The 26,562-nt window shown below is 41.6% G+C and overlaps 1 protein-coding gene across 2 annotated transcripts; it reads left to right on the forward strand.

Annotated features, from left to right (window-relative positions):
- On the forward strand, positions 1-26,229 carry LOC121737597 (protein polybromo-1). Of its 2 annotated transcripts, none has more exons than XM_042129255.1 (33): positions 1-259; positions 734-883; positions 1,304-1,475; positions 1,633-1,760; positions 1,960-2,214; positions 2,729-2,887; positions 3,851-3,947; positions 4,468-4,699; positions 5,369-5,481; positions 6,416-6,654; positions 7,289-7,565; positions 7,931-8,195; positions 8,978-9,076; positions 9,426-9,587; positions 10,016-10,222; positions 10,860-10,968; positions 11,168-11,238; positions 12,096-12,244; positions 13,483-13,601; positions 13,933-14,046; positions 14,497-14,663; positions 14,845-14,911; positions 16,312-16,417; positions 16,741-16,874; positions 17,574-17,693; positions 18,346-18,469; positions 19,226-19,402; positions 19,728-19,867; positions 20,216-20,318; positions 22,923-23,127; positions 23,640-23,716; positions 24,464-24,614; positions 25,883-26,229. In XM_042129255.1, exons 1-33 carry the CDS (start codon positions 134-136, stop codon positions 26,163-26,165), a joined length of 5,097 nt encoding a protein of 1,698 aa, XP_041985189.1. In that variant the 5' UTR covers positions 1-133; the 3' UTR covers positions 26,166-26,229. The 2 variants fall into 2 exon arrangements, with proteins under 2 accessions (XP_041985189.1, XP_041985190.1); XM_042129256.1 differs by having other exon boundaries at positions 20,216-20,312.
- Positions 26,230-26,562: the final 333 nt, after the last annotated feature.

Genomic DNA, 26,562 nt, shown 5'->3' on the forward strand with positions numbered 1-26,562 from the left:
AAAATCCAAATATTTTTAATTCTTAGTTTATTTTGCATTTCCTTGTTAAAAAGTGGTTAATTATGATTAATATTAGAACATGATATCGTAAATAATATATATATTCAAGATATATAGTTGAGAATTGTGAAATATGAGTAGTAAACGCCGTCGCGCGTCGTCGGTGGCTAGCCGCGGCGCGGATGCCGACGATAGTGATGATGGGATGGAACAGAACCCTGGACCTCCACCATCCAGAAAGAAAAAGAAGCTGGAGCCGGTAAAATCTTTACACAACGTACTTTTATATATTCTACTTAAGTGTTTACAACCTAACAGGGCAAAAGAAGGTAACCGGAGGCGGCATCGGACACTGCAGCGCCAAGAATGAACATCCATGTAATAATATGCATATTTTTTATTGTGGTTATACATTTTAACGTGACTTTTTTTTTTGTCAGAACGGGACATCTCTGAAGCGGGACCCCTTCTTTTTTTAAATTAATAACTAAGTTTGTTCCTAAAAAAGGAGAACTAAAACTCAACACTAACCACGCGATTAGGCAACATTTCCAGGAGATGGGGGGGTACTCGGAATCTCTATATTTAGATTAGAATAATTTCACTTTTATTAATTAACTTAGTTTGTTCCTAAAGTCCCTAACCTAACCTAAACAATTTAAAATCTGTTGTGTCTGTGATTCCCACGATCGAGGTATTCAGAACTCACATAAAACAATTTTCTGATTTTCAGAGTGAAATATGTCAGCAGTTATATGACATAATACGGTCATACAAGAAGGACGATGGAACTCTACTGTGTGACTCGTTCATTAGGGCTCCAAAGAGACGACAGGAACCTCAGTATTATGAAGTTGTCTCTCAACCTATAGACTTGCTGAGAGTAAGTGACTTATTCACAAAGTTTAATTTTATTTTGTTTTCTAATTCTATTATTATTACACTATAGATTAGCAATTATTATTATGCACTACATGTCGCCTGCAACTCCGTTGCGCCAAAATTCGTTTATCGCATGGGAATCATACATTTTCTGGGATAAAAAGTATTATATGTCCTTTTTCAGGATTTTAAGTATCTCCATACCAAATTTCATCAAAATCGGTCCAGCAGTTTGGTAAAATATTATTAATACGGACTTACACTTAAGACCAGTATACATGATGTACATATTATTTATCATGCCTTGAGTTCAGCCAAGCAATTTTAATGTTGCACAGCCTAGCCTTGATTGTTTTTGCTGCTACATGATAGGTTATATTTAAAGTTATGTTAAAACTATTTTTATTTATTTATTTAACAGGTACAACAAAAACTGAAAACTGATACTTATGAAGACATAGAAGAACTTTCCGCTGATATTGAGCTGCTAGTGAACAATGCTAAAGCATTTTATAAACCAGAATCAGAAGAGTACAAGGATGCTATTGAGCTGTGGAAGCTGTACACTAAAAATAGGCAGACATTGGAGAATGGTAAATTTTTTGTTTGACTATATTTATTTACTTACGCAGTTTCACCAAAAAGACATATAGTGAAATACGGCATCTTTTGGCAACAAAGAAACTGACTAACATATTATATTATACATTTACATTTGTTGCATACACAAACATAATACTCTTCTTTCAGGTGAGGAAGTGAAGACTCCAAAGATAACTCGTACAGGCTCATCCAGTCGGAGGTCTGATATTGCAGAGGACATGTCCGACTCAACCAACAATGAGGAGGAGAGTGTATACGAGGAGCTGTTCAACGCTGTGAGTTTTGTTACATACTAAATTATAATAAAAAAATTGCATTAAATTTCTCTAAGATTTATTGTTAACAATGTTAATAGTTTGGTGATTTTAATTCTTGTGTTTTAAAGTGGCTTTCATTTTGCTCAATTATATTTTTTTTTTACTATAATTGTAAAGAAAACTTGAATAGGTAACACTTTTTTATTGTTTGTTTTAGGTTATGACTGCAAATGTAGACGGTAGATCAATTTATACAGCATTCCAATTCCTACCTTCGAGACGTCGCTACCCAGAGTATTATGATCTCATAGAATCTCCGATAGACTTGAAGATCATAGCTCAGAAGATTCAAGGGGGAGAGTATACCAGTCTTAATGAGTTGGAGAAGGATTTATTGCTTATGGTCAGAAATGCTTGTCATTTTAATGTGCCTGGCAGTCAGATTTATAAAGATGCAAAGGTGTTGAAGAAGGTAAAGCTCTTTATGTGTTTATACATATTCTGTTTTTTCCTATGCCGTCCTACAGCTGGGGCAATCCATAGCCTCTGGTTAACTTTTATTTAAATCACAGTTTTAAGCTGATCACACATTTGTCAGCACTTTAAACGCCATACGCGCCGAACGCGCCGCATAGTTTACGAAATGTATGCTGTACGTAAAAGTACGATGCGGCCTGCGGACGAATGTGCAAAGTTTCACAACATTTCATACAACAAATTCTAAAATGCGGCGCGTGCTTGCTGATAAATATACGATCAGCTTTAATGGTCATTTTAAAGTTATGTAGTTTAACTTGTCTTACACTGTCCCACTTGACTTTTGGTGTATGATAATTTGGGGGCTTGGGCCAAATCTGGAAAAACCCCTGGGCCCTGAGCAGCATTAATATTTTTGCACTCAGTAATATAAGGTCAAGAATATGACATTAAGCCTCGGGAAAAAAGGATTTATTTAATTTTTAACTGATTTATAAATCTGTCGACAGGTGATAATGAATCGTCGCGTGGAGCTGGAGCAGCACGGGCGCGGGAAGGCGTCAGAGCGGATCCGGAGTCGGCGCCCTAGGGCGGCGGTGCCGGCGCCCACTAGCCGCGTGCTCGCCATCATGGAGCCCCCGCCCTCCGACACCGAGCCCGAGCTCAAGGTACTGCCTGTGTGTGCGCAATACACCGGCGCCCACCAGCCGCGTGCTGGCCATCATTGAGCCCTCGCCCTCCGACCCCGATCCCAAGGTACTGCCGCCGTGTGTGCGCTATACACTGGAGATCGAGCTCAAGGTGCTGTGTGTGCGCTATATAGGCAGCTCGAGCTGAAGGTACTGCCGCCGTGTGTGCGCTATACATCCGAGCTCAAGTGATTAATACTACAGCTGCTGTGTGTGCGTGCGTATACACTGGAGCGTGGCGTCGCGTCGGTGGCCGCGATCTGTTAAAACGAAAATTAAATGGCTAATTTCTCTTTTCATTCATTACTTATATTATGGAGAACGCCTCCGTGGTCTAGTGGTATAGAGCGCGGCTCTTGACTCGGAGGTCGTGGGTTCGATTTCCGCGTTAGAAACATGTTATTTCCAAGTTTGGTTAGGACAATGCAGGCTGATCACCTGATTGTCTGACAAGTAAGATGATCCATGCGGCGGATGGGCATGTAAAAAGTCGGTCCTGCGCTGATCTCTCGCCGGTCGTGTCGGTCTTCCGTCCCACTGGGTTATGAGAGTAAAGGAATAGAGAATGCTCTTGTGTACTGCGCACACACTTGGGCACTATAAAATTACTCCTGCGTAGCTGGCCTGTTTTCAATGAAACCGGCACACCGACCCCGGTGTGGGAGCTATTATGGAGAAAGAAAGAGATTGGCGTACTGTATTTTAGCGTTTATAGGTCTACCAGGATCTGATGACAAAAAGTGAGAAAAGAAATTGACTCTAGCAATACCGGGGTAATTGGAATAAAACATTTTGATCCTTATTTTTCCTTATAGCTGCTAATTCTGTGTGTGAAACATGCAAATATGAAAATTTATCCAATGGTCAAGGATATTTTTTGAAAATCTGCCATCAGCCATCAGATTCCGGTAGACCTATACAAATTGTCTATTGTCATTTTAGCACTCGGAAGACAGCGAGAGCGATGAAGAGAAGATCAATGAAGATTCCCCGCAGTGGAAGCTGTTTGAGGCCGTCAGAAATCATTTGGCACCAAATGGTAAGATTTTATTTACATTTTTATTCTTATTCTGACGACCTCTGTGGCTCAGTTGGTGGGCTGTTGGTAGCTCAAGCCGGGGGTCGCGGGTTCGAATCCCGCCGAAGGAACAAAAAGTTTTCAAAGTTCCTGGGTCATGGATGTGTATTAAATATGTGTATCATATAATAAAAATCTTAAATATATGTATAGTATAAAAGTATTAAATATATTTCCGTTGTCTGGTACCCGTAACACAAGTCCTTCAGGTACTTAGCACGGGGCCAGACTGACGTGGTGTGAGGCGTCCATAGATAAAAAAAAAAAAGCATAAATAAGTCGAAATGTGCGGTTTCCTAAAGATGAAACTCAGCTAGTCTATTTTTTTACTCCGTTCTATAAATTTTATGGCAGCTTCTATCTGTTATAGCTGTTGTTGATAAGAAACCGATTACATGTATAGTAAGAATGATCTTGTTTTAAGTGATAAATTATGAATCAATTTTTATATAATCAGAACTAACAAAATTATTTTTTACAGGTAATCCCATGGCCAAACCGTTCTGGAAGCTTCCATCGCGTCGCGAGTACCCCGACTACTACAAAGAAATCAAGAATCCCATGTCACTGAACCAGATCAAGAACAAAATACGCCGGGGCAACTACGGAACGTTGTCGGAAGTGGCGGGGGACATGAACATTATGTTTGAGAACGCTAAACGCTATAACGTGCATACTTCACGCCTGTACAAGGACGCTGTGAAGTTGCAGAGGTAGGTTTTGCAACAATTTCAAACTAAATGAATTCGTTTATCGCGAACCGTACGTTTTTCCGCAACAAAACCATCCGATAATGCCAGACACTAACGTGAAAACTTCACGCCCGTAAACCGTAAAGTTGAAAAGGTTACAAACCTCTGCATCTTTTGTAGTATTCGTATTGTAACTTTTGTCTATCAATTTATTGTAGTTTTCAAATGTAAGTATTTTTATTGTTCTGTAGCTCTACCATGAGTTTAAAGCTACCGTTCGACAAAGCTTTATTTGAATGTGGTGAGAAAAGGAACTAAACGCTTCTATCATAGAAGAACTTCATTTCTGACATGTGTTTGACAGTTCTCCTTTACCAGCAGCGCTCCCGTCAATGTCACCCACGTTCAAATAAAGCCTTGTCGAACTATATAGTATATTTTATCGATACTCGATACCGACTACGTAAATATTTAGTATGGCGATTTTAGTACCGCAAGTGACCGCTAGAGGCGCTGTAAAATTTCCCATACTAAAAATTTACGGTAGTCGGTATCGAGTATCGAGAAATACTATATCTTTAAACTATGGTAGAGCTACTGGTCCCACGCTTCAGCACTATTGGAATGGATGGAAAACAGCCTTAGCCTCAGAAAAAAAAGATAAGAAATAAATATACTTGTTTCTTGCAGACTTATGCAGCAGAGAGTTCAAGAGCTACTAGACATTGTTCAGAGTTCCTCTAGTGATGATGAGAGCCTTTCATCTGTGAAGAGTGCAGCACAAAATACTCCCAGGCCAAGAGGTATGATAGTTGGATTAATATTTATTTCTTCAGGAGATAAATAACTGTTATTTTGATCCACACATGTCAAATATTCGGCATTGGAAAGCCATATCTTTATTTTAGTTATTGCGTAATGGAATATGAATATCTACGAATCTACTCATCAGCTTTGTAGAAGCTTGAAGAAAGAAAAAAAAAATTAGTTCTTCCCTAAAACATTCAACAAAACCACCTCGACGATGTGATATCAAAGTTCACCAATGCTTGTTAAAGTAAACAATTGATTAAATATCATGTTATTTCTTTCACTATTTGTGTCAAGAAGATAAAAAACCATATTTTGAAAAACCACAAACAAGCAATTTGCAGTATTGAAACTAAACAATATCCTCATCCTTCAACAAACTAAGAGCCATCGCAAACAGGGCGACTTGTCGTCGCGTCTAGTCGCCGCGGCGCTGTCGTTTGCATCTGGCGTCTTGTCGTCGCGTCTAGTCGCCGCGGCGCTGTCGTTTGCATCTGGCGTCTTGTCGTCGCGTCTAGTCGCCGAGCTGTCGCTGACGCGTGTCGCCTAGTGTGCGCCTGCACTAACAAAGACGTGCACCTTCCTAGCCCTCACAGCGAGACTGACGATGCGCTATCGCGCGACTGTCGTCGTGTGTGCGCGTGCACAGCGCTACCAGACGCAGCGACTAGTAGCGAGTGCACGCGACTTCCCTAGCTTGTCGTCGCGACTCCGCGACTCTGACGCCAAGTGTGCGGAGCTTCGAACAAAATATGTATATGAAAATTGTCGGCCGTAGCCTGTCGTCGCGTCTAGTCGCCGAGCTGTCGCTGACGCGTGTCGCCTACACTTATTAAAGTACTTTTTCGCTTAAAAAGTGAAGACACTTTATTTTGACAAACAATAAGCAAGCCATTGTGGTAGAAAAATCTTAATTTGTTTCATCAGGTAGACCAAGAGTGAACCCGCTACCAGCCTCAGCGACTCCCACTCCAACTATCAAAGTGAACCTGCCACTCAAGAAGAAGCTGCATCATGTGGCCAAGCAGCTGCTAGAGTTCACCTGCTCCGATGGCAGACAACCCATGCTGTTGTTCATGGAGAAGCCCAGCAAGAAACTCTATCCGGGATACTACAATGTCATTGACAGACCGATCGACATGATCGCTATTGAGAATAATATTAAGGTAAGCCCTTCGCAATAATAATATAATAATATCTATGGACGCTTCACATCACGTCAGTCTGGCTCCGTGGTAAGTACCTGAAGGACTTGTGTTACAGGTACAATTTTTTTTAAGTTTTGATTTCGACAAATTGATTAAACATGACGTGCACGCACATTGTACGCAAATAAGTGCGTATGTATACGCAAAGTTGTATTGTGTAGATATGGATTTTTGTTAGTCGAAAATTACTAAATTAATTACAGTACTCCCAAATTAATAATGCGCATAGAAATCTTTGCTAATTGTCGTAATCACGAAAACAACTGAGTCTATGAAACATAAGAGCCCAAAACAATGCACTTGCATTTTGGTGGCTGTCCGCTGTCGCCGGTCCGTTAATAAGTGCTATAACTCACCGGGAAGCCATCGCGGCGTTACCATGGTAACGTCCAAGCAACATCAGGCGCCTCTACGTCGCCGCAAAGCGCTGTTTTTTCTTAAAGTTAAGTTTTAAACAGCGCTTCCAGCGACGCCTTCCGACGCTCGGGAAATACGACCATTGCCGAAAAATTACGAAAATTTCTATGCGCATCATCACTTTGGGAGCACTGTACTAATTACTGAAGTATTAAACAAATTAATATTTATTTAGAACGACCGCTACAGCAGCTTGGAAGAGATGGTAGCAGATTTCAAGCTGATGTTCTCAAACTGTCGCCAATTTAATGAAGAGGGCTCTATGATATACGACGACGCTAATCTCCTAGAGAGAGTCTTGAATGAGAAACTCAAAGAGGTACAGGGTTATAATGTTGAGAAGAAAACACCATTGAAGACGTTCAAAGCGGCGAAGAACAGACAGATGTCACCGTTTGAACAGAAATTACGGACTTTGTACGACGCTATCAGAGATTATAGGGATCCTAAAGGTATGTTGTTTCTTTATTCAGACCAAGTCAAAGGCAAATTGTTATGCAGTTTTTATACAGTTTATTACACTTTTCCACTTTATAACTCATACAACTTTATAAAGCATTGACTAGAACCATAGGCTCTAGGTAATTTAGGATAGTCCAGGCCAGTTCAATACTTCATTCTTAGGGTAACTTCAGACCGCAACGCGACGTGTAGATGCATTTCTTTTGTACTGAATTGTCAGACTTCAATTGCGTGCAGCGTGAGACATCATGCAAGACTGTGAAATCCACACAGAAATACATCTACGCGTCGCGTTGATGTCTGAATTGCGCTTTACAAGTCGATCCTCTCCCTAATTTATATTTTCTGATTACAGCACATCGTCAGCTAGCACTCATCTTCATGAAGCTACCGAGCAAGACTGAATACCCCGACTACTATGAACTGATCAAAAACCCCATCGACATGGAGAAAATAGCCCACAAGTTGAAGAGTGGCTCGTACAATAGTGTGAACGAGCTCGCTTCGGACTTCATACTGATGTTTGACAACGCTTGTAAATATAACGAGCCCGACTCACAGATATATAAAGATGCATTGATACTGCAGAGAGTTTGCTTACAGACTAAACAGGGATTGAGGTATATTGCTGCTTATTATTAAGTATCTTTTAATTTTTATCTTTTAATCAAGTAAATAATAGAAGGAATAGGAACTGTGCATTTCTTTTAAGTTGGTGAAATTTTAAATGAAACCCAGTCGTTAAAAAATAATTTTCTTTTTGCTCTAATTGGAAACAGAAATTAACTTTAAAATCCTTATTTGTAACATTTTTGTTTATTATAGTTTACAAAAACTTATCTTTTAATGATACGTCACAATGATATGTTTGATAATATCCGATATTTTGTGTCACTGACCTCCATTTTACAAGTACGCTCTGGACTTATGATACCCTTTGAAGTGACAACTATTTTAGTGCCTATTTAATTAAAGCGGAATTAGCGCCCCCAATGCGGGGGAACTAAATCTGACGTAAAATTGACGTTTGAAAGTCGCCATATAGGCGCTATAATACTAGTAATGACAACCAATAACGATTAAGCGGCCATTTCCAAGTGACGTCATATTTTGTTCTCTTCCCCCGCATTGGGGGCGCTGAATCCGCTTCAAATAGACACAAAAAGCAGGTGGGTATCATAAGTCCAGCGTACTTGTATAATGGAGGTCAGTGATTTGTGTAAATAAAGTGGTATTTATTTTACTAAATTGTAATAAAGTTAAATCACGAAGCACATTGAAATTCAAAATATCGCTATCTCGCTCTCATTGAATATGTAAACGTACACGCTGGAGTGAAAGAGACAAAAGACGGTTTAATGTACGACACAACCGCACTGTAAAATACTGTCTTTATTTACAGAGAGAACGACGACGAAGTCCCGGATGTGCCGGCGGCGGTGCAAGATCTTCTGTTGAATCTGTTCACCACCGTCTACAATCACCAAGATGAGGAGGGCAGGTTAGTAGCTAAAAAGTTCAATAATTCCTTGCTCAAACAATACTTATAATTTACCTCTTGGAATCAGCTATGAGGCACTTTGTAGTTAATGATATTGCCGTGTAATGTAACAAGTATTTTTTATCTAGTGTTAAAGAAAACAACACTTCAACTTTTATAGACTGGGATGGTTGTTTTGGTGCATCGAGCAACTTTTAAAGTTTTAGTTCTTATTTTGACCACACCTAAAACGATATTGGGATTTCGCGTCTCGCGCCAGAAATGGTTCGTAAATCTATACCGATGAAATTGGTTCCGCATGGTTTCGACAGTTAATCGTTCAACTAATATTATTTATTGATTACCGCAGATGCTACAGTGACAGTATGGCCGAGCTGGCGGAGCACGACGAGGGGGCGGGCGGCGCGCGCGTGCGGGCGATATCCCTCGACCTGATCAAGCGGCGCCTGGACCGTGGCCTGTACCGCCGCCTCGACCACTTCCAGCAGGACATGTTCGCCGTGTTCGAGCGGTGAGTGAGACGCACGTAGCGCAACAGAGACAGATATAGGCGACGAGGACGATATGAGTGAGAGAGACATAGCCGCTAGAAGCTGATAATAGGCTAGCATGCATCACATGTCACAAATTTTTAAATCGGAAGTCCATACCATGTATATTACTGGATTCAAGTGCTGGATGTTTCTTTTCACTATCTTAATATTTTAACAATCCACTGACTGTAAACCATCTAATATCAAATACTTACTATAAAGACTGATAACCAGTTTTTATTATTTTACTCATTTAAGTTTTTTTACACAAAATTAATCCATCACAATGGTATGTCCAATGTGAAAGACAAAAAGGAAGCAAAGGAATTATTGCTTATTTATAAAGGAATTTCTTACAGCAGCCCTACACTACTAACCTTTTTTAACACGGTTCAAAATTTTTCAGGGCCCGTCGTCTCTCGCGCACGGACAGTCAAATCTTCGAGGATTCAGTCGAGCTGCAGACATACTATACTCAGCAACGCGACTTGTTATGCCGTAACACTCTCTCATCACCGGCTCTGTCCTTCACCACCGATCACATCACCACCAGCGTGGAGCTGGTGAAGCAGTGCAAGCTGCTGCAGGAGAATGATGATGAGGAGGAGACCAGGTATGGTAGGGAGGGTAGGGAAGGGAATAGGGGAGGGTAGGGAAGGAAATATAGGAGGGTAGGGAAGGAAAAAAGGTAGGGGATTGGGCCTCCGGTAAACTCACTCACTCGGCGAAACACAGCGCAAGCGCTGTTTCACGCCGGTTTTCATCACATCAATAGTCAAAGTTGGTAGAATGTAAACAATGCGACGCGGTTGCATTTCTAAATTTGTATTGAATTGACAGACATCATTAAAGGCGAAGCCAAACGAGCGTAATTTGTGAGTTGTGAGTCGCAGAATTTTGGTTCGGCAGAATCCTGTTGCATTCAGTTTCATACAAAAGTCCTGTTTGATTCACACGAGCGTAATTTTGTGAGTCATGATTTGTATGAAAGGATATTTACGCGGCAGAAATTCTGCGACTCACAACTCACAAGTTACGCTCGTTTGGCTTCACCCTTCTTCTTCATCTTTTGGCGTATTTAGGAGTTGCCAGCGTCAGAATTAAGGCGAAAGATGTGAACAGTTATTAAACGTAAACTGATATTGCGTGAGACGTCATGCAAGTCTGTCAAAGCCATACAAATTTAGAAATGCTTCTACGCGTCGCGTTGCGGCCTGAATTTACCCCGACATCACCACAAAAATCCACAGGTCGAGCACGGAAGAGTCGATGCAAGGAGGCGGGGCTCCGGCGCAGTCGCAATACGGCAAGGGCGACTTCGTGTACGTCGCCCCAGATCGCGGACATAAGGAGCCGCAGGTTCGTTCTGTTATGATATTGCGCCACGCTTTTAAACAGACGTTTCACATCTGACTCCATCCATGTAAATAAAGTTACCGCGGAAAAAGTGCATTCTCGTGGTAAAAATAGCATTTATAAATTATAATACTCTACAGTTTAGTGTCTACAGTTACACTATAGATTTAAATTTTAGTCCTTTGTTCTGGTTTTTTTACAGGTGGTGCAAGTTGAGCGAGTGTGGACCAACGCGGACGGCGCTCACATGGTCTACGTCAACGTCTACTACAGGTAACCCACGCACGCACGCACGCAATCGCGGACGCTCTTACGTACTTTCGTGCACATGTACGATCGCACATAAGTCGCTGTTTTACTTTAACTACACGTCATAATAGTCATAAATGTGGTAAAGAAATAATATGCACCATCAACTAAATCCATAAAACGAAAAGCACAAACACATGTCATCTAGCTGCGATATAATTTTTTAATGAAATAAGGAGGCAAACGAGCAAACGGGTCACCTGATGGAAAGCAACTTCCGTCGCCCATGGACACTCGCAGCATCAGAAGAGCTGCAGGTGCGTTGCCGGCCTTTTAAGAGGGAATAGAAGAGGGTAGGGAAGGGAAGGGAATAGGGGAGGGTAGGGAAGGGAAGGGAATAGGGGAGGGTAGGGATGGGAAGGGAAGGGAATAGGGGAGGGAAGTGAAGGGAATAGGGTAGGGGATTAGGCCTCCGGTAATCTCACTCACTCGGCGAAACACAGTGCAAGCGCTGTTTCACGCCGGTTTTCTGTGAGACGGTGGTATTTCTCGGTTCGAGCCGGCCCATTCGTGCCGAAGCATGGCTCTCCCACGTTTCAAATTCCATTATGTACTATCAGAGAAGTTGCTTCATAGGCTGATGGCGGAACTACTTATTTTGGTCGCCTTTTTGACAAACCCAGCCGACAGATTACAATTAACATTAAATTGACACGATCCGACCAAATGATTGTTGGTCTGTCAACTGCCTAGGAATCAATTTCCTCGATGGTACAATTATATTTATGTAGAATTTTGGTGCAAAATGTGTGTTGATTAAACATAATTTGTAAACAACACTTTCTTTTATCTCTCTCACTCACACGTTTCATCTCTTTCAGGCCGCAAGAGACTTTCCACGTGCGCACGCGCAAGTTCCTCCAGCAGGAGATATTCAAGACGGAGACGCACCGCAACGTGCCGCTCGACGCCATCGTCGGACGATGCTACGTCATGAACGTCAAAGAGTACTTCAAGTTTAGACCTGAGGGTAGGTGGAAATTTTCTTAAATATTTAATAGGCAGTGATTTTCAACCTGTGGGTCGCGAATGAGATATTCAAGACGGAGACGCACCGCAACGTGCCGCTCAACGCCATCATCGGACGATGCTACGTCATGAACGTTAAAGAGTACTTCAAGTTTAGACTTGAAGATAGCAAATTTTTTTTATTGGATACATTGCTGCCATGTTTTCACGCTAGACGGCAGCACCAATACAGACAGTAAACAAAAAACTATGTTCGGCGTTGGAAAATGTTTCTGTCAATATCTAATCTTATAAATTCTAATATATAAAATTCTCGTGTCACAATGTTAGTCCGCGTACTCCTCCGAAACGGCTTTACTGATTTTAACAAAATTTTATATGCATATTCAGTGGGTCTGAGAATCGGCTGCTGGGTACTTTTTATATTGATAAGTGCATTTGTTGAATAAATAATAGTAAATTTTTACAACTCGAGACTGACGGCGACCATTGTTTGTGTGATGGGATAGCGATGGACGTTGCCATGGAGACATACTTATTTAGTCATTTCAATAAAATAATATGGGCGAAAATCTAAATACTTTATACTGCAAAACAACGTTTGCCGGGACAGCTAGTCTAATATGTAAAATTTTCGTGTCACGGTCGGTGTGCGTGGTTGAACTCCTCTGAAACGGCTCGACCGATTTTCGTGAATCTTAGCGAGCATATCGGCTAGGGTGGAGAATCGAACAACATCTACTTTTTTAGGCACTTAAATAAAATAATATGGGTGAAATACTTTATATGGCAAAACAACGTTTGCCGGGACAGCTAGTTGTGATATAAAGTATACAACATGTCGGATTTTGGTCGGATTATTTAGTGTATGTTCTAGCAGCGCCTTCTGCTCTGACCTTTGCGTAATGTTCCCTATTCGAATGCCCATTTTTTGAGTTTTTTTTACTGTTGTTTATGCATCCACTTTAGTCAAAATGGATTAAGCCACCTTACCGTACTCTCAGTACTTTCTTACGCCGGTTCTTCTCGCCGGGTTAGTTCCCGAACCGGTGGTAGGCACCTTAGTAGCAACGTTCAGAAATATTTTTGTAAAAAAATTACTCAGAATAAAAATATTTTGATTTTGAACATGCAAAATACGATCTCGCACTGCGCACATATCGAGGCTGTTGGTCTTGTGAAAATCAACCGTAATAAATTGTCCAAGTTATAATATTATGATCTCTTTGTTATTGTCAGGTTATGCTGACAAGGACGTATACGTGTGCGAGAGCCGATACAACACCAAGCACCGCTGGTTCAAGAAGATCAAAGTGTGGGAGGGAGCCGAGAAGGAGGCCACGCTTGTGCCCAGAGAGGTATAGTCCGGTGGAGGAACATGACAAATTCGTACATTGACCTATTAATGCCTGCGTTATACACTCGGGAACATTGAGTGATTGAAAGGACCAATAAGTATATACGAATTTCTACGCCGTTCCTTATCAGCAATGCTATCGAGCGGTGTGTATTTTTATTTAACATCAGCTGGTGCGGTTTTTTGACAATTTACTGTCCCTAGAGGCCTAGACAATAATTTATACAAAATCTAATGATACAGTTTAAATTACTATAAAAATCAATGTCGCAACTCTTCTTTCAGGAATTTGCCCACCATGCCCTTTTAAAATGTGTATTTTAATTCATCAGGTGCCGCTAGAGCCCAACCGCACCGTGTCGGTGTTCCGCGAACGAGTCGAGAAACACAAGGACGAGTTGGCCGAACTAGAAGTGCTGGAAAATGTACAGGAGAAGGAGCGACCGGTGAGTAATGGGCGGCTTACACTCAGTTACTGCCGCTGCCCTGTCGCTGCCGGAAATATTTCCCTGAATACTTCTGCGGCAGTAACAACGCGTGTGAGTGTTTACACTCAGCCTTCGAAACTCACTTGTCGCGTCGGGCAGTGGCAGCGGCATGACGAGTGGCAGCACGAGACTACTAACATTCTGCCCACTTCAATGTAAAACAGAACAGACGTCGCAATCGCACTCTTGTGTGAAACCATTGTCACGATTTAAACTACTAACATTCTGCCCACTTCAATTTAAAACAGAACAGTCGTCGCATTCGCACTCTTGTGTGAAACCATTGTCACGATTTAACAGATGTGATGTTAATAGATTAGTGATAATGCTGCAGATGACAGAGGTTTTTTTTTTTTGAGTCACTAGTCAGGTTATAGTTTTTTAACTTATTACTTGTTAAATGGACAGGATGTGGTTATGTACAACCCTCTCGGCACTGACGACGAGAACACGTACTACGAGCAGTACAACACGGGCTGCTCCGGCGTTATCAAGACCGGCGACTACGTGTACGTGGTGACGCGCGGCGGCAACCAGGTCATCGCGCAGGTCGACACCATCTGGGAGACGGGCGAGTTAGTATACAGCTGCACGAGGATCCGTACACCTGCATCATGCTTGTAGCACTGTTACAACATACAACAGTACAACACGGGCTGCTCTAGGCATATAGGGTCGAAATAATAACTCAGTTGAAATAACGCTAATTTTAGTTACGACCAACTTGTCTGTAATGCTCTTATTCATTTATTTCAGCAACAAGTGTTACTTCAAGGGGCCCTTTTTGATCTTCCCATCTGAAGTATCGAACGTTATTAGCAAGGTAACTTTATACATTTTTACAAGGCACAAAAACCATTTTTTTATTTAAAAATTTTGTTTTTTTTTTGACTACATTTAAACGCACTTATTTTACTCATGCTAATAATCCTTATCAAAATAAATAATTTCATCACTAAGTACAGTTTATGTAGATTATATTTGGTCTTTGAATGATTAAAATTGGACGTTTGGTTTAGAAGTTATGGCGAAATTAAAATATTGCGATTTACGCCCGTTTTGAAGTGGGCGCTACCAATGCCACAGAATAGATAATAGTACAAGTACCAATGCAGGGGTGCGCATTGTACACATTGAAAAGGTCTACAGAAAACTCCGCGATGGTATTTTTTTTTTATGAAATAAGGGGGCAAACGAGCAAACGGGTCACCTGATGGAAAGCAACTTCCGTCGCCCATGGACACTCGCAGCATCAGAAGAGCTGCAGGTGCGTTACCGGCCTTTTAAGAGGGAATAGGGTAATAGGGGAGGGCAGGGATGGGAAGGGAAGGGAAGGGAATAGGGGAGGGTAGGGAAGGGAATAGGGTAGGGGATTGGGCCTCCGGTAAACTCACTCGGCGAAACACAGCGTAAGCGCTGTTTTACGCCGGTTTTCTGTGAGAATGTGGTATTTCTCCGGTCGAGCCGGCCCATTCGTGCCGAAGCATGGCTCTCCCACGTATAAGTATATCTCTTATGGATATATCCCACAATAACATATTTTTTTGTCATTTACTTTTAACTTCAAATAATGGCTAATTTTTGAAGCGATTTTAACCAATACGGCAATAATGCTTATTCAATTAAATACTTTAAATACATTATTATTGATTATGGCCCTTTACAGCATAATTATTACGATTTTAATTTTAAATGAATATTTTCGAAGATATTACAGATTTAAAAATTACGGGACGTAAGTAGCTTTTGCGGCAGTACCGACCAATGCGGGCCACGGGTAGTAATGAATATAAATTATTTATAATCAAACTACTGAATCGATTTTAAGCATTTTTTCAGTGACTTAGGCCATAATTTATTTTATACCCGTGCGAAGCCGGGGCGGGTCGCTAGTCTGTCAATAAAGTGAAGAAATTAATAAGTGGCAACATCGTAGTGTCATCCCTTTCAAATCAATCTAAGAAAAAAATGGATGACACTACGATGTTGCCACTTTTTAATTTCTTCGCTTTTTTGACAGACTATACATTTATCTATTAGGATCCTTGTCCTTTTCTAATAAGAAAAGTAGTTTGAACAGTAAGAACCAAATTTTGTTCATCTATTGTAAAAATATTATTTTAGTAATTTTTGTATCATAATATAGAGGATAATATTCTCGTGTCCTTTTCATTATATTATTCCTGATTTACAACGATTAAAGTAACATTATTTCTTCTACAGCCGTTCTACAAGCAGGAAGTATTGCTGACGACAATGCACGACACGAGCCCACTGGTGGGCATCGTGGGCAAATGCGCCGTACTCGACTACGATGACTATTTGAAATGTAAGTATTTTATGCTATGCAAGATAACAAGCTTTTTTCTCTTGCGTAGTTTAAAGCATAGTAACGTGCGCTGTTTATGCAGAAAACACTATAAGAGCTAATGTAAATACATTACACAGTAAATTTTGCCGCTATAAAAAGTATCCTTGGCCCTTCCTGCTATATAGCTGTGCCAAATTAGGTAAAAATTGGTCCACTACATCCGTAGCCTTTGCTATGCGTATAAACGGATTAAATTAAAAAGGAGTTTTAATTTAATCCTATTAAAAGGATAGTAACAATTATAAATACGTTCCTTAATTTATAATTCCTATCTTTACAAGGCCGTCCTACTGAGATAGCGGAAGGTGACGTGTACGTCTGCGAAGCGGTCTACGATGAGTCGAACCGCGTGGCGCGCAAACTGAAGGCTGGCCTCCGGAAGTTCGAGCATACTAAGGACGTCACCGTAGACGAGGTATGCTAGTGCGTGTGTGTGTACGTTAATGTACACACAAACGTGTACGCAAAGTGTAAAGTATACGCAACATGTTTTCAAACGGGGAATATAACGTGTACGCGTGTGTGGCTGTGTACGACGAAAACTTAAGGCCCGCCTACGCAAGTTCGAGCACACCAAGGACGTCACCGTGGACCAGGTACGCTAGTGCGTACGTAAATGTGTATGCAACATGTAATAAAAAATATTTATTAAACACACAAGGCCAAAACATGGTTGTGTTCTGTCCTTTGTGTGTTTAATAAAGTTGACATGTGACAGAGTTTTTAAAAATACAAAAGAATAATAGACAAATTTATATTCCGCAATTGGCTTAAATTTGCCGAAACTAAAAAAGTTTCATATTATATTATAATTTATAAAATATGTTAACATTTTACGGCCTACTGCATATCTGGGGGCGTTCGCTGCGTTAAGCGTGCGCCCGGCGCAGCCACCCGCGAGGCGTGCTTGTTTCAAGTCATCCCATAGAGCAGCGCTGCGTTGAGGCGGGTCAGCCGTCGCACGATTACTATGGCGAGCGCACGGCGCGGGCGCCCGCGACGGGCAGCCGCGCCGGGCACACGCTCAACGCAGCGAACGCCCTTACTACTCAACACTGCGTCTATAACTTGACACGTCAATATGTAGCATTTACTTGACTTCCTTCATTGACAGATCTACTACTTCCCGAAGCCGCTGGGTCCGCCCGCGCTGGCGTCGGCGGCGGACGTGCACACAGCGACAGTATTCAACCAGAAGCAAGCGTTCAACCCCACGGTCAACGCTGATTCTATGGTAAGGAACATTTTTTTTTAATGAAATAAGAGGGCAAACGGGTCACCTGATGGGAAGCAACTTCCGTCGCCCATGGACACTCGCAATATCAGGAGAGCTGCAGGTGCGTTGCCGACCTTTTAAGAGGGAATAGGGTAATAGGGGAAGGTAGGGATGGGAAGGGAATAGGGGAAGGTAGGGTAGGGAATTGGGCCTCCGGTAAACTCACTCACTTGGCGAAACACAGCGCAAGAGCTGTTTCACGCCAGTTTTCTGTGAGAACGTGGTATTTCTCCGGTCAAGCCGGCCCATTCGTGCCGAAGCACGGCTCTCCCACGTATAACATTGTAATTGAAATGACGTTGACTGTGATAAATAAAATATCGTCGTTATTCTGCTATCTGAACAAAGACAGCAGATTAGTTAAACGCTGCATATTTTTATTAGTAATAGCAACCCTTAAGCAATTTGAGGTCTGCTGTCCGCTGCAGCATAGTGTCGCTTAGTGCGGTCTCACTTTAGACCCAATTTCACCAACGACTGTTAAAGTTAATGCTCGAATTAGAGATGAAAAACGAAACAGGTAATTTGTAATTTCATTCATATGAAAGAGAAGACATGACATTTTACAAGCTGTTAACACTAGCAAACGTTATGTTCCATTAACTAACAGGACAGCAAGCCGCAGTTCACGAATCTCATCAACACGACAATCGGCAGTCAGGACGTGGAGATGATTTTAGAGAATTCTCTCGACGACTCCTCGCTCGCCTCACCCGCCACGCCGCTATCTATAGGTAAACTATAGTTTTACTATCAGAGAAGTTGATTCATAGGCAGATGGCGGGCCTACGTAATTTGGTCGCGTTATGACAAACCCAGCCGACAGATCATAACCAATATTGAATTGAAATAATCCGGCCACATGGCGTTGGATCGTCAACTGCATATGAAATTATGGATCAATTTATTCGATGGTATAGTCTGTCAAGAAAGTGAGGAAATTAAAAAGTGGCAACATCGTAGTGTCATCCCTTTTTTCTTAGATTGATTTGAAAGGGATGACACTACGATGTTGCTACTTTTTAATTACTTCACTTTCTTGACAGGCACTCCCATAAGTTCAGACACTATCTGAACTTATGGGGACCTTCGTTAAGTTAATAATAGAATAAACTTATTTTGTGACAGGCAATTGGGTTTCCTATAAAAGTAGGACGGACTATTTGTAACTATTTGAAAAAACTATCGACTAAAGCGAATGAAAGCAATAAATAAAAATAAACGTTTGGCTCTTTAACGACGTTGATGGGAAAGAAATCGAGTGATACTTTACAAGCATGTATTAGTCTTGATGGCAATGCGCCAAAAGTAATGTTTACCTATGAACAGACTTAACAGAAGCTTGAAAAGTCACTGATAAAGTGCACAAAGATCCATCTGATAAAGGCACGTCAGTATCAAATGCATTCCTGATTGAATATAATAATAATAATATTTGGGTCCACGCCACCTTGTTTTTTTTTTTTGTAATTATAAACTTTTCCCTCCAGGCGGCAACAGCAACCCATACAACCCGTCAATGAACGCGTCGACGAGCCAGGACCGAGTGTCCACGCCCGCAGCTAAAAAGAAGAAGGAGTCCAAACAGAAGATAGTGACGGGCTACATACTGTACTCCAGCGAGATACGCAAAGCGATCGTGGCTAACAACCCTGAGGCTACTTTCGGTAAGTAATAAACGGAAATAGTTGCTTTGTGCGAGCGCCGCGTGCGCGCCACGCGATCTCTGCACACACGTCATACGGCGCAACACGTGACGCTTAGGGCCGCCCTACACCGGAATGGCAGCGGCGAGGCGAGCACTTTCAGTGTCATATGATTTTAAACTTTAACTTCATTATTGTAATACATAGTATCGCTTGAAAAATCGTCATTCGGGCGGCCATAGATTTTTGCAGCGGCCCTTATGCAGCGCGCTCGCTCACACGCCCGAGGAACGCGCACGCCTAATGTGGGGGACGCCTAAAACCTAATAACTTATTACTATTACAGGTGAAATATCCCGCATCGTCGGCAACGAGTGGCGCTCTCTACCGGCGGCCACCAAGCAGAGCTGGGAGGAGCGCGCCGCGCGCTGCAACGAGGAGACCGCCGCGCGACTCGCCGACGAGATGAGGGAGCTGACGCAGCACGTGAGTTGATGTCCTCCCGCTCGCACACAGCCCGCGACTAACAGAGCCGGGAGGAGAGAAAAAAAAGAAATATGCAAAATGCGATAGGAGCGCGCGAGGCGAGTGCACGCACAGAGACGCGCTTTGTAGGTAGATCAGACACACAAAAATTAAAACTGACGTCGAAAGTTTCCCTTTTCACGTCAGTTTTTATTTTAACTCTGTGAATGCCTTAAGTCAATATTGAGTAACATAGTCTGACCATTGCACGTCATACTTGTTTCATAGTTTTAATGAAGTGCCGAGTTCTATACAGTTTCCGTGTGTAGCCAGTATTACGACAAAGCTAATATACCATTGACGTCCCAGACGGCGATGGAGAACACGTTCGAGTGCGCGTGGGAGAACTGCGACTTCCAGTTCGAGGACATCGGCGACTGCATGGAGCACTGCATCGGGGACGGTGGTAACAGTCAGTATTTTAAACTACGTACTAACCTCAAACCTGCTAATCTCTATAGCTTAATCCAATATTAATACAGCAGTCTTACTCCCGAAACTGATATATTACGAGTCTGATTAGTTCCAAATTGAGCCGCAGCACGATCGTGCGCTAGTATAGCTGTCAGAAGCGGGAAAAGCCGTTGAGATCGAATTAGTTCCAAATTGAGCCGCAGCACGATCGTGCGCTAGTGTAGCTGTCAGAAGCGGGAAAAGCCGTTAAGATCGAATTAGTTCCAAATTGAGCCGCAGCACGATCGCGCGCTAGTATAACTGTCAGGAGTGGGGAAAGTCGTTGAGATCGAATTAGTTCCGAATTGAGCCGCAGCACGATCGTGCGCTAGTATAGCTGTCAGAAGCGGGAAAAGCCGTTGAGATCGAATTAGTTCCAAATTGAGCCGCAGCACGATCGTGCGCTAGTATAGCTGTCAGAAGCGGGAAAAGCCGTTGAGATCGAAATAGTTCCAAATTGAGCCGCAGCACGATCGTGCGCTAGTATAGCTGTCAGAAGCGGGAAAAGCCGTTGAGATCGAATTAGTTCCAAATTGAGCCGCAGCACGATCGCGCGCTAGTATAACTGTCAGGAGTGGGGAAAGTCGTTGAGATCGAATTAGTTCCGAATTGAGCCGCAGCACGATCGTGCGCTAGTATAGCTGTCAGAAGCGGGAAAAGCCGTTGAGATCGAATTAGTTCCAAATTGAGCCGCAGCACGATCGTGCGCTAGTATAGCTGTCAGAAGCGGGAAAAGCCGTTGAGATCGAATTAGTTCCAAATTGACCCGCAGCACGATCGTGCGCTAGTATAGCTGTCAGGAGTGGGGAAAGCCGTTGAGATCGAATTAGTTCCAAATTGCGCCGCACCAGGGTTTTGCGCTAGTATAATATGTCGGAAGTAGCAAAATATTTGAGATCGAGCTGATTCGAATCTTATTCTGTCGGGAGTAAGGCAGCAGCTTTGATCCCGTCCGGATGCATGTAGAAATCCGTTATTGACTAATCATTGTTTGTCTCTTTTTCGCACGAAAATACTGCACGAACGCGATAGTAATGTTTGTGTGTGACAAGTAGGTGTAAGTCAACTAATTTTTACGTGCTCCGTGACCAGACTATAGAATTATTATGTTGTGTAATAATATTCGGTTTAAATATAATGTTTGTGTATCTTATGCTTAATAAATAAAATAATCTTTACTCACATTTAAATAAATTGTATGTATGTGCGGAGAGTTTTATTGTTATTTTTCTTTATATAATGTTATTGTTTCTACCGTATGTTCTTGGTGTATGGGTGGGTCTATGGGTAAACTCACGCTTGACACATTTTTTGCATTATAAATACACACATTATGTGCATTATATTTACTAAATCATAACACTTTTTAACATAACACAGTACACATGATCGGTTTCGATTAAAATCATCATCATCATGTGCTTTTTCTTTATTTTTAAATTTGAATAAGGGTTTTTAATATTCTATTTGCCACTAGGTGCCGCTATGTAGCCTTAAGGTCTAACGTGTCAAATAGGCATATTATCGGGATACGTGACGGCTATATCGTGACACGTGACAGCTATATCGTGACATATTTTATTAAGAAGAAAACTTACAGCTAGATAACATGGACATAATTTTTGCGTTGTTTCTTAAGAGGATACACCAGGGGCGAGATAAATTGAAAATAGGTATTTGAAAATGTATTGCTGTCTCACCAATCTCAAGTCTCCCACCGCAGAGCGCGATAGAGACAACACGACAAAAGTTCTAATAAAAGAACAGAAAATCTCCGATTCGTTGTCCGCTGATTCCTTCTCCAAAACTTAACCGATTTGAGTAATTTTTTCATTAAGAATTAAAGCAAGGCTTGAGCTGTGTTCCTTTGTTTAATTTTTTTTCGTATATTCTAGCCAGTTTTGTTTTCTGGGTGTTTGAACACAGAGGAAAATCTGGCAATGTTTTTTGGGTTTTTGGACGTTCTTATCTTTTTTTAATAATTAAATTATGAAAAAAAAAGAAAACATAGGGACATGCTAATAGTGGCCATAGATATTCAGGAAAAAAATCATAACTCTACCGACATTATCCGGGGAGGAAACAGGGGACAGCGTTTGTATGGAAAAACGGCGGTGTGGAATCCTCTTAATTTGTTTACCTATACTTTTCATGTCGATTCACTTGACTCATAGCTTATGTTATACTTTACGTCTTACCTACTTGCGAAAACTTTATAATCGGCTTTATGATTTTATATTATAATTGTACTCTTACTGTATTTTCTGCAAGCTGTAAGTTTTCCGAATAAAAAAAAAAGACAAACATAGGACGATAAGGCCAATTACAAGTTTTCACAGGTATACAACTAAATAATAATAAACAAACAGCAAACAAAAATATCATTATAATATTAAAAGTACAATTAGAAAGCGAAAATTGAGCTAGACATACGGAGCTGAAGCTATAAATTTATATGACAGCAGTTTGACAGAATAGACCCTAAGGCTACATAGCGGTACCTGGTGGTAAATAAAATATCATACAACCTCATTGGTTCAAAGCTAATCGATCTATCCCTCAGGCTCATCATCTACGGGCCACGTGCAGCAGTACTACCGCACTGTCGCCGCCGACACGAAGGAGTACCCGTGTTTGTGGCGCAGCTGCGCCCGCGTACGCAAGGGCCAGGCGCCCTTCCCCAACCTGCCGCGCCTGCTGCGCCATGTCCGAGACCTGCACGTCAACAAGGGCAACGGCCGCATGATGGCGCTGCACGAGCGCTCGCGGTGAGACGGATATAGTGTTGTATGCGTGTGTGACAGAGATAGATGTAGTGCGTGCGTGACCTGCACGTCAACAAGGGCAACGGCCGCATGATGGCGCTGCACGAGCGCTCGTGGTGAGTGAGACGGAGATAGTGTGGTGTGCGTGTGTGACAGAGATAGATGAAGTGCGTGCGTGACCTGCACGTCAACAAGGGCAACGGCCGCATGATGGCGCTGCACGAGCGCTCGCGGTGAGTGAGACGGAGATGTTCACGTCAATAAGGGCAACGGCTGTACGAACGCTCGCGGTGAGTGAGACAGAGATAACGCTGTGTGCGTGTGTGACAGGGAAAGACGTAACGCAACTTACACGTCAACAGGAGTTAGAGAAGTGAGAACAATAATAATGACAGGAATGAAATAGAGAGAAATATGGACGAGTGTGTAATTAGTCTACTTTTTCGTAAATTTGCGTGCCTATCTCTCGTGTACAATGCCATAATAATAATTACATATATTTTTTTATTCTGCAGTAACTTCATGCCGTCTTCCAAGAAGCCGACCAAGTTGTTGACACCCGCGTTCCGCTCTGGCATCTTGTCTCCGGGAGGTTTGTAAACTTTATTAAATTACAAAACTATATAAGGCCCACTTGCGCAGATCTGGGTTAAAGTTAACCCCGGATTAAACGTTTCTTCACTAATTGGATGAAATATTTATTGACTCATATTACGTGATATCCATGCTTTTATTACTCTTTAACATTTTGTTATCTACAATTCTATTCTTACTGTAATTTCTGGCAAACCAGAAGTATTCGGCATAAAATTAAATAAATAAATACCAAGCAATATTTATTTCAATAAAAGAAACTAAGGCCGGCCATAGACACTGCACGGCGATCTGCAGTTTTCATACTAAATTCATATCCGCTATATACGGACCGCTTGAACAGTGCTTGAGTGGTACAAATTTCAACGCGACCGCTCTAGAGCAGACGATCCTGTAGGCCTAATACGAAACCGTTTTGAGAATACCGCGTCCTGCTCTAACAACGTCATTTCCCGTTTGTAAGACTAGGAAGCGGCATTCTCGTACGATTGTTTGGAGTCTCAAAACGGTTTCGTGGTACAAGCCCTGACTACAACTTGCGGTCCGTCTATGGCCAGTCTTAGGCTGCGTTTCCACCAGAGACGTGTTGCCAGGAATGTTTTTTTAAGATCCAATAGCATCGCCGCGCTGAGCGATGTCATGGCAAGCTCACGTCAATGAAGCGATTCTATTGATTCTCAAAAACACATTCCTCGCAACAAATCTCTGGTGGAAACGCAGCCTTAATCTCTATACTCAATTGCAGCGTCAGCAGCGGCCGCGTTGGGCGGGTCAGTCCGCAACTCGCCGTCGCCTGGCGACGCGGCGCTCGCGCCCGCGCGTCCCGCCCCCGACCCGCTGTTCGTGCCCGCACCGCCGCGCGCTCAGCGACTTACGCACTCAGAGGCTTATATCAGGTGAGTTGGATGACTAAATAATTCATGTCTACTCTTAAATTAAAAAAAATCCCGAATGTTTTGTAGGAATAATATTTATGTAGTCTGTGTAAGACTGGGTTGCACCAACTAACTTTAACTGTAACTTTAACTTTGACTACAGTGCAAAATGTCAAATCTTTGGGTAAAGTTAAAAATGAACGCCATCAAGACGCCATATTTAACTATAACCATAGAGCTCGACAAGGTTTTAAATGCATGTGGCGAAAAAAGGAACTAACGCTGTCATCATACAAAAACCGCCATTTTTGACAGTTCTCCTTTACCACCAACGCCCCCGCCCACGCGCATTTATAACCTTGTTGGATCAGCTGTTATCTGTCAATTTCTCCGGGCAAAGTTAAGGATAAAGTTAAAGTTAAATTTACCTTAACTATAACCATAAATTTAACTTTAACTTTACCCACGCCTCTGGTGCAACCCAGTCTAAGAGTCCTGTCAAAAGTTAAATAAGTTCTAAACGATTCGTATGGTGTGCGTATATGTATAAAAAATATTTTTTATAATATAAGTATATATATATATATATTGTAATAAATATATATAAGTTCGTTACGGTTGGGTTTGGTTTTAATATAAAATTGTTAAACGTAGAGATATTATGATGATAATAAATAACTACATATGTTTTAGTTCGTTACGACGTTAGTTTATAGCGCGGCCACTGTAAGTTTTTCAGATACAAGAACTATCCTAATTGACAACATTTCAAAATTTTAACATGGCTTTTTTATTATTTTATATGAAAGTAGACCTAAAATAAGGCGACACGTGTTTCTTGCTTTTTCAAAATAATGTTTTTATGATACCAAAAAAATAGATTTTAATCCTTCGTATTCTTAAGAGACGTAAGCGCCAAGTGACGTCATACTTACGTCTGAACGGTTAATTCCATTACACTTTAACAAAAGAAAAAATCTGTCAATGTAAGTTTGTTACGTTTATTATGACGTCTGTCAATGTCATCGTCAACCTGGAGGATAGGCATAAACCTATAAATATATTAACGGCCGTTCCCAATATTTGATCTATCTCTGGTTTTGCCCTACTAGAGATAGGAATAGCTCAAATAAGACATTAGAGACATATATTTTATGTCAATTGTGAGAAATAACAAATTGAATTTGATAACTCAAAATCAATTCAACCATAAAGAGTTAATAGACACACAGCCCCTTCCCCTTTTATAATATTATTAAAGATTTCTCTAATTACTATTTTTCATACAGGTACATTGAGGGCCTGCACTCGGAGCAAAAATACATTACTCCGTGGGAGAAGACACTCACTCCGATGCCCATCAACCCTGACCCAACCAACTTCAATCTCCACAAGCTGCCTGCTCACTGGATGACCGAGGAGGCCATAACCGGCTACCTCCATCAGGACAAGAACCTAACGGAGATGGACATCCAGAAAATGGACCAAAACACAAAGATACTGAAAGGCCTATGTGCCCTCCGTGACTATATGATGAGGGATGCATATGCTATATACAAGAGTTATAATTAGTTTTTTTTTACATGTTTATCGCAAAAACAAAAGGTTATAGGTAAGAATACACTTTTTTGATATATTTGGCCATTTTTTTCTCTTACCCTTCTGCCACATAAAGTTATTGCATTATTTCAGGATATATTATTATTGACACATAAAGTTAATATACCTAGCGGAATAGAGCAACAATCTCGAGCTGTCAAACGAAACCAAAATCGTTTTCATCTGTGTGTAAAAATATGTGTACGTATACACTTACACAAGCATGATTGACCATGATTTCTATGAGATTAAATTGTCAACGTGCGGCACGTGCCGACTGGACGTCAAAAAGAGTGCTGCTGTCATGTATCACACGTCTTTTTTTACCACGCACTGATAGTGACATCTCACTTGCTAAGGCCTTTGTTTC

This window comes from Aricia agestis, chromosome 21, assembly GCF_905147365.1.
Source record: "Aricia agestis chromosome 21, ilAriAges1.1, whole genome shotgun sequence".
In the NCBI taxonomy this organism is placed as follows: Eukaryota; Metazoa; Arthropoda; class Insecta; order Lepidoptera; family Lycaenidae; genus Aricia; species Aricia agestis.

Coding starts and splice junctions, on each gene's coding strand:
- LOC121737597 (XM_042129255.1), top strand. CDS start 134: ATGAGTAGTAAACGCCGTCGCGCGTCGTCGGTGGCTAGCCGCGGCGCG. Junction 14,664..14,844: donor ACCATCTGGGAGACGGGCGA/GTTAGTATACAG, acceptor CATTTATTTCAG/CAACAAGTGTTACTTCAAGG. Junction 23,128..23,639: donor GCGCTGCACGAGCGCTCGCG/GTGAGACGGATA, acceptor TTTATTCTGCAG/TAACTTCATGCCGTCTTCCA.